The sequence below is a fragment of the Microtus ochrogaster genome, chromosome 4 (genome assembly GCF_000317375.1).
Source record: "Microtus ochrogaster isolate Prairie Vole_2 chromosome 4, MicOch1.0, whole genome shotgun sequence".
Taxonomy (NCBI): Eukaryota; Metazoa; Chordata; class Mammalia; order Rodentia; family Cricetidae; genus Microtus; species Microtus ochrogaster.
Genome location: NC_022011.1, coordinates 86,388,488 through 86,396,701, shown reverse-complemented (window position 1 = coordinate 86,396,701; position 8,214 = coordinate 86,388,488). Strand labels below are relative to the sequence as shown.

General features: G+C 42.6%; 1 protein-coding gene across 2 annotated transcripts in view; it reads left to right on the top strand.

Annotated features, from left to right (window-relative positions):
• Positions 1–8,214, top strand: part of Ccdc141 (coiled-coil domain containing 141) — a 152,643-nt gene that overhangs the window by 39,841 nt on the left and 104,588 nt on the right. For both annotated transcript variants that reach the window (XR_003376853.1, XM_005346624.3), the window contains exon 5: positions 1,874–2,127. Coding sequence is in view for 1 of the 2 variants with exons in the window: in XM_005346624.3 (XP_005346681.1) it covers positions 1,874–2,127 (254 nt within the window). In the remaining variant the exon portion in view is untranslated. The remainder of the gene's footprint in view (positions 1–1,873; positions 2,128–8,214) is intronic.

Here is an 8,214-nt window from a genome sequence, read left to right as displayed (position 1 = left end):
CTTTTGAGCTAACCTTGTCTTGTTAGTCTTTTGGGCTAACCTTGACTTTTTAGTCTTTTGAGCTAACCTTGGCTTGTTAGTCTTCTTCCAGAAAACAGTTTTCTTTTTTTAAAATTTATTTTCATTTTATGCACATTGGTGTTTTGCCATGGGTATGACAGACAGTTGTGAGCTGCCATGTGGGTGCTGGGAATTGAACTCATGTCCTCTGGAAGAGCAATCAGTGCTCTTAACCCTTGAACCATCTCTCCAGCCCAGAAATCAGTTTTCTGGTTACTTTCCCATCTTTTCGTTTGAATTCAATGACATGAAACAGTGTTTCTGAAACAGTTCGTGGTAGGGAACCCAGGGTCCTGTCATTATATTTAACTGGAGTTAGTGGCAAGGGCAACTATTAGCCAGGTAACCATACACAACTGTAATATTATAGCCAAGATAAGCGTTATGAATGGAAGTAATGTTGCACTATGAAGATGCTTCCTAGGAGTATTCAGTTCAGTGTCTTCTTTAAGGAAATGACGATTGACGGGGAAAATGTGAGTAGAGAGAGGTAGAGATGGAGGGAGCCGAAGGGAATGGCGTTCTTGACAGAGGAACGAGGGGATACCAGAGATGCAGGAGAAAGTATAGATGTCTGAAGAGTTTAAGGAGTTACATTGAGACTTTTGGAAAGGGAAGATGGAAACTGGGTGATGGCAAATGGGATAATCTACTTTTAGGAATCTAGCCCATCATTTTGAAGGCAAGGAAGTCATTGCTGAGAGAGGAAGTGAGGGGAAGCGGGAGGGCGATTTAGAGAAGGGAAGAAGGGAATGGGAGAGAGGTAGAAATAGCTTGAGGAATATGTAGAAGGTGAGAGAGAGGAAGACAAAGTGCTGTGTGTGTCTCCTGGGGAGACATGGACAGATGCCTGCTCATAGATAGAGCCGTCATGATAGACTAAATAGCCCTGCGTTTAGATAGGTGGAACAATGAGTTACAGGAGCCTGGATGGCTCAAAAGCAGCAGTGTCTCCTAAGAGCCCACCCCAGCGAGGGCAGTGACTCTTAAGGGCCTCCTTCCCAAGCCTCTGCCGCATGCTGGAAGATGTACCAAGAAGACTCTCTTTCCGGAATTATTTTCTCCTCATGTAATCCTGGGCGGGTCAGAGGTTGTGGGTCTTATCACTTTAGAGCTCTCGGGTCTGGTGAGTTTACTGAAGTATTTTAGTTCCTCCGAGTCTTAGGAGCCTTCCTTTTGCCTTCAGGAATAATTGTTTCAGTTTGGGGGAAATCACATACCACAGAGTGTGTGTGCAAAGATCTCCCTGGGTAAAAGGTGAGGAGTGGGTGAGTGGGCTAGAGAGGATGCTGTCAAGAGAGGGTTCTGCAAGTCCGAGCACCAGGGGACACTTGCATCATGGGATGGAGAGAAGTAGACAGATCCAGGCACTGGGAGCGAGTGTAAGATAGACAAGTAACTGAAGGGGAGGCAAGCGGAGCTCCTAGCTCGTGGGGACTGCACATGCTCTTCCTGCTTCTCTAGCTGATGCTGAAGTGATGACCTTCAGGGCGCTGCTCCCAACTCCTACCCCTCAGCACTCTTTCTTCTTGGTGGTTCTTCGGCTCCTAGGGTTCGAATCCCCATTCTATAATATATAATACAATCACTACAGAGGTAACAACTGGTGATCAATTTGACAGACACATATGTTTGATCCCATGGGAGTTCAAAAACCATATACATCCCAAAGCATTTTAGACGTTTATACATTGAAATTATTTTCAGTGTAGCTTATCATTAATATGCTATACATATAAATTAAATGAAGAATGCAAATACAACCACACAAATGCTCATTGCTACATTATTTTCCTTTCTGATTACCTTCTAGAACTCTTAGAAAGATCGCTAGTCCTTTTAAACAAAAGTCAGCAACTCACTGACTTCATAGAAAAATTCAAGTGTGACGGATCTGATGTGAATGCTGAGCTGGTTCAGGGAGCTCAAAGCAGCTGTTTGAAGATCGACAGCCTCCTAGAACTTCTACAAGACAGGAGACGGCAGCTGGACAAGTACTTGCAGCAGCAGCGACAGGAACTGGCTCAGGTTCTACAGTTATGCCTGTGGGACCAACAAGAAAACCAGGTAACACAAACGGGCATTGGGTAAAGTTTTGGTCTTGGCTGGTTATACGGACAAGTGATGTTCTGGGAGGGCATCAGGCTTGCCATGGTTGAATCTGTTAGTGGTTAACCTAAAACCATTTTTTTCTTAGCTATCATGTGGCTTTCCCAAGTAAGTGTGTATATGAAAATAAAGATATTAACATTATAAGTAGGAGAATGCCTGGGGACATGTGATAATAACTGTGTTCTGTCATTGAATTTGCCTTTTCCCTTCCAGATCCTTACTTTGGGTCTTGTTTTTCCTTTAAATTCTGAACTATGAATGATGGTTTTCTGGGATCCTGGAAAGATGTGCTGAGTTGTGCTATATTGCTGCTAAGGTCATTTAAAACAGTCCGGAGCATAAAACAGAAACAGCATTCCTGGAAAAGTGGCCGGGTACCTGTGGGAAAAGGTAGAGCATTGGTGGCCGTCTGGTTGTTCTTGGTTACAGCAGTTTGGGACCTTTGGGTTTGCAGCCTCAGTGGAGTTCATTATTCAGACTCTAAGCACATGGCAATTATTTCAGCTAAGCGAGGAGAGGACCCCAATCAAATGGTTGTTATACTGATGCAACATTTCTGTTAGTCCTAACCCCATCCTCACAGGTGTGTAGATTAAATAGCGGGAAATCATATGAGGGCAGATCACCTGGTCAGGATGCGGAAGAGGGAGACCTTTCCATCTTTCCCATTTCTCTAATGCAAACCTGAAGACAGACACATAGCTGGAAGCATACGCTGATTCTTATTTCGAGCTGAAAAAAAAAAGGGGGGGGAGACTTAAGGGCTAACATTTTGATTTCTTTCCTGAGCCCCTACTATGGGCTGTGTCCTACTAGAAGTGTTGCAGATACACACAACACAAGTTCATCTCTCTTTCCTCTGTGCATTTTCTTCTGTTGTATTTGTCAATTAGAACTACTGATGTTTGGGGGTAGCCAATTCTTGCTCTGGAGAAGGGCACGTGGGCACACTAGGAAGCAGAATCTCTGACGTTTCCCACCCTATTTTGAGTAGAACACCCTCAGTTAGGATATCCAAAATGTCACCAGAATTTGTGAGATGGATCCCAGCAGGCAAAATCATTGTCACTTGAGAACTACTAGACTGTATGATGAGAAAGCCATAAAGGAAGTGAGCAGTGACAAGCGCTATTTAAAAAGCCAATGAGACATGAATGTTGGCATGCATTGCTCTATTAATCAGCTAGGCCTCTTGCAGGAGGTGGCAGAGATGGGAGACCCCAGTGTAGACCCTCCAGTCATATATGCTGCTTGGGTTCTGTTGCCACCTCCTCCAGGCATGATCCTCTCTCGCCTAGCATCTTCTGCCTGGGCTCTGCTGTCTCCCACCTGCTCCTGATGGTGTACCTGCTTGCTTCTCTTTCCCAGGTCCAATCTTTATCCCCATCCCGCCTTCACATATGTTACTGAAGGTGACTGAAGTCTATAGCAAGAGGGAATTCATGCCCAGATGAGAATCCACGCAACATTTATTAAATGAGTGTTCCTAGGTTCTTTGTCTTCCCACCACAAGCAGGTCCATTATAGAGCACGCTCTATCTTCTCTCTTTGTCCCTCTTCCTCGTTCTCAACTTACCTTCTCTGGCATCCAATTCTCTCCTAATTCTGATTCTGGCAGCATGTTTCCAGAACGACTGCCTTTTAAAGGGAGTTTCTCACTGATATTTTTCTTCCTAGGTTCACAGTTTAAACCCCTGACTCTGGTGCTTCTGAGAACAGACTCAAAACTCTTCCAGTTCTCAGATACAGGGGGTTGTTGCTCATTCGACTTAACACAGAGACCCGTTCTCTCCAGGGAAAATGCTCATCTGAGAGGATTTTCCCAAGCACTGAACAATTGCCCTGATAATGAAAGCATAGCCAAAGTAGGATTTTTTTTATTTCTGTTTTTTTCAGACAGGGTTTCTCTGTGTAACAGCTCTGACTGTTCTGAAACTCACTTTGTAGACCAGGCTGGCCTTGAACGCACAGAGATCCTCCTGCCTCTGTCTCAGGAGTGCTGGGATCAAAGGTGTGTGCCACCACTGCCTGGCTAAAGTAGGTTGCTTATTTTATTTATTTATTTGTTTGTTTATTTATTTATTTTTGCCTTCCCAACTGCAAAACTAATGAGCCATTCGAATTCCTTACAGTATAAAAATATATCAGAATTCAGAAAAATTCTAGATAAAAATATTCTAGCTTATCGACATGCTGAAGGAAAATTGAGAGATCTTGACAGCCTTGAGAAACTAAGGTGTTTGGTGATAGCTAAAGTCAGGTTTTATAGAATGTTTTTGACTTGATGAATTCTGACTTAATGGAACCTTTCTGTCCTTCCCTATTTCCCTCCCTCCTTCCTTTCTTTTTTTAAAAGAGTGAGGTGCTTTTGGAGATTGTTTTTGGAAAGATGCCATTCATTTTTCAGAGAGGTTTTCAGTTGATGGGGAAATGGAGCATAAAGTAGAGATTCCCCATGCACGGTATCCTAGCAACCGTATCATCAGCATTTTCACCCGAAGAGGACCTTAGTTCCACTGATGGTCTTACATTAAGACATCATTATCATCCACGGTACTCTATCCACTGGGGTCCAGTCTCAGTGATGTGTATTGCGCGAGCGTGGACAGATGTATAATGGGGGGCCTCTGTCATTATAAGTCCACGAAGAATAACTTGACTACCCTCAAGTCCTTTGTGCTCTGCTCATTTATCCCTCCCTCCCCAGCCATGTACACTGATCTGTTTTACTTAGATTGTCTTGTTGGAACCATACATTACGTAGTTTTTCACACTAATTTGCCCTTCAACTCAGTCATAAGCAATTAAGTTTCTTCTCTGTCTTTGCATGGCTTGCTAGTTCATGTCTATCTAGGGCTGACTAGCATCCCATTGTCTGCATATAAACCTGGCTACGCATCCGCTCACTTGTTGAAGATCATTTCACTTGCTTCCAGGTTTTAGCAAGTGTGAATAAACAGCTGTGTGTAGGTTTTAGCGTCAACTTAGATTTCATTTCATTTGACTAGATAACAAGGAACATGTGTTGGACAGTGCACTTGGAATGTGTTTAACTGTCTTCCAAAGTTAGCTGTGGATCCCACCAGCAATGAACAAGATTGCTATGTTCTACATCTCTGCCTGCCTGCGGTGGACTCTATCCATATATTGGGTTCTGGCCTTTTCAGTCAGTGTATAATAGTATTTCATTGTGGGACCTTATCTTTAAACTGAGAATAATACAAATTCAGTGAGTGATTCTAATAACGAAATGCATCAGCATGCATAAACATATATATATAGTACAAGACCCAGCATCTTCAGAGATGATTAACACATACCAGTTTCTTTGCTTTCTCCACTTGGTTAAACTAACATGAATTCCTTCCCCAGGTCTAGTGTTAGTGATGCTACACACGCTGGGACCCCACATGGTACAATTGTTGGATGCCTATAGGTGTAGCCATTGCATATGCATCCACGAACGTTCATGGAGACTATGATGGATCTTTTATTTGTACCCCATTCCTAACAGTCCTGAAACAAATTAATATAACTATTGTATAAGAATAAACACTGCTTAAATATAACTCATTGATGAGTAAGACAGTCTTTGCCTTGAATATAAAATTTAGACTTGTACTCTGAAAATGGCCCATGGTGCATTTTCTCTTGCTAACTGCAGGACAGCAGCAAGAGCAATTAATAATAACCATTTTTTGTGCTCATAAGAACACACATGCTAGGGCCAGACTTCTGGATGGGTTTAAACTATAGCTCCACCATTTATCAACCTAGTCACTGAGCAGTTATTCAAGTTCTCTGAAGTTCTGTTATCTCTGGAAATGTGTGTAATAACAGTAATTGCCTCAAGTCATATAAGAATGACCAAGTGAGTTCTTCTAGGTTAAATGCTTGGGACGGTGCCAGGCACACAGTGACTACCATATCAGAACAACACTTTGTGTCATTGTACCCAAGGAGGACAGTGTTTGTCCAACATACTACCTCCATGACCCAGAGCAAGTAAGGATTGGTCTTAGATTGAAGGCCAAACTTGTTGCTTATTTTGGGTTCATAAGGTACAGTAAAGTAAGCTACTTTTAGTATCTGAGTGGTCATACTCATTCATGGGCACTCAATTCCATTTTTTAAGGCAGTATTTTCTTAGCGATTGTGCGCCGTTTGAACAGTATCTTATTGGTGAGGAAGTGGGGCCTCTTCAGTTTCCCACGCTGTAAGCAGTAATTAAGCATGCAGCATTGATTGTTATATACACAAGAGAATATTTTCACTCTAACTAGACATTAACGTAGCATAATTCTCTTAGGAGATTTTACACTTTCTAGATGTTCTGTTCACAGTTTTGTGGGTGATGCAGTGGTATCATTGACAGCAGAGACACCAGATCAAGAGCGATTACTAGGGAGTTGTGGGCTAACTTCTGTACAGTCTACCTGACAATCCTAGGTCATGGTGGACATGCTTCACAGGGGGAGAAGGCCTGAGCAGTCTGTGTTTTCTGTGTTGTTTTATGGAGCGTAAGGACTGTGGACAGGGACATCCATAAAGCAGTGCCGTTGTCAGTCATTCTAACCACTTGAGAAAGGGGAAATGAGGAATCAGAACAAAGACCATGGATAAATACTAACGTGAACTTCTGCATATCTGATGCATCTTCTCTCCGAGGATTAGTGTAGACAGTTGGTCCTTCCTTGACTCTCTGTGCTCATGGCCTGGAGCTTCCGAAGAGATCAGTTAACTTTCTTTGGGGAAAGAAGTTAAATGGCCGGCATGTTAGGAGCTAAAGGTCTGCATTGCTTACAGAGAACAGTAGATGAAAATGAACTATTTTTCTGTCTGGTTTGGGATGTGATCGTCTGGGAAGCAAGCGCGTTCCCAGAGTTTTCTTCCTTTATTGCTGTTTTTTTTTTCCATATGTAAACCAGTGTGCATGTGTTCCGCACGGACAGACGAGCAAGCTGCCCCTTCTTTTCAGCCATAGCGGCATCTTAGCTTGCAGATAATATGCTTCATTAATGAAAATCAGAAGCAGCTTGGAGTATTTTGTGCATAATTAATTATCTTGGCAAGAAGATTTATGAATGTAATTCTTCCCAATTGTTCCAATCAGGCATAAGTGAGGCAAACAAATATATTAAAACTAAGTTATTCATGGCCTGTGTATGCAAGGCAATGTCAAGGGCATGTGGAAGAATTATGACTGGGGCAGGCCCTCTGCTTTACTACCCAGATTTCATGGATGTATGTATGTGCATGCCTTCACGAGGAGGGGATAACAGCATCCACAGGGGGGTTTTATGGTTGAGTAGAGTGCACACCGTCATCAAACACTATATTCCCTGTCACCTGCACTTATGAGAAGTGTACCTTCAATGCCTTTTAGGCATACGCCAAACTTCTTTGTGTGTGAACATGTGCTCCTGCTTGTGTGTGTTTTCTGGTACACGTTACCACTCTCTTATTTACTTTGTAGTTTGGATGAGTGACCAGCTTAAATTAAATGAGATAGCATAAGAGGGGTTAAGAAGCTTTTTAAAAAGTCCTCCTTTACATGTAGCTGTTGGATGCTGTCTGCTATAAGGTAAAAATGGGTTGGGGAATCGGAGAGGGTTATAATTAGCTTGAGGATACTGGAATCCGGGAACTTGTTCCAATAGCAGACATAAATAACGACCCATATGTACTTCGAAACTTATCATGGAATTTTATCTTGGCACAGGAGCTATGTCTAGACGTCTTTCTCAGGCATGCCAGCAGGAAATGCAGGGTCTCTTAATGTTTGTAGGAGATTCTGGCAATGTGGAAAGTAATAGACATGTTTGCTAAGTAGAATGCATGCTGATCATCATTGCTTTCTTCTATCAAGTAGGTGGGATTAAAGGATTTACCTAAAAACAAAGCAAAGCAAAACAAAAACAAAATTTGAGGGCAGAATCAGTATTCTGGCTCTGTCACCTCTTCTAACACACCTTACACCTGATGGGGCAGGTGTGTTTCTCTGGCTCTGTCATCTCTTCTAACACACATCACACCTGATGG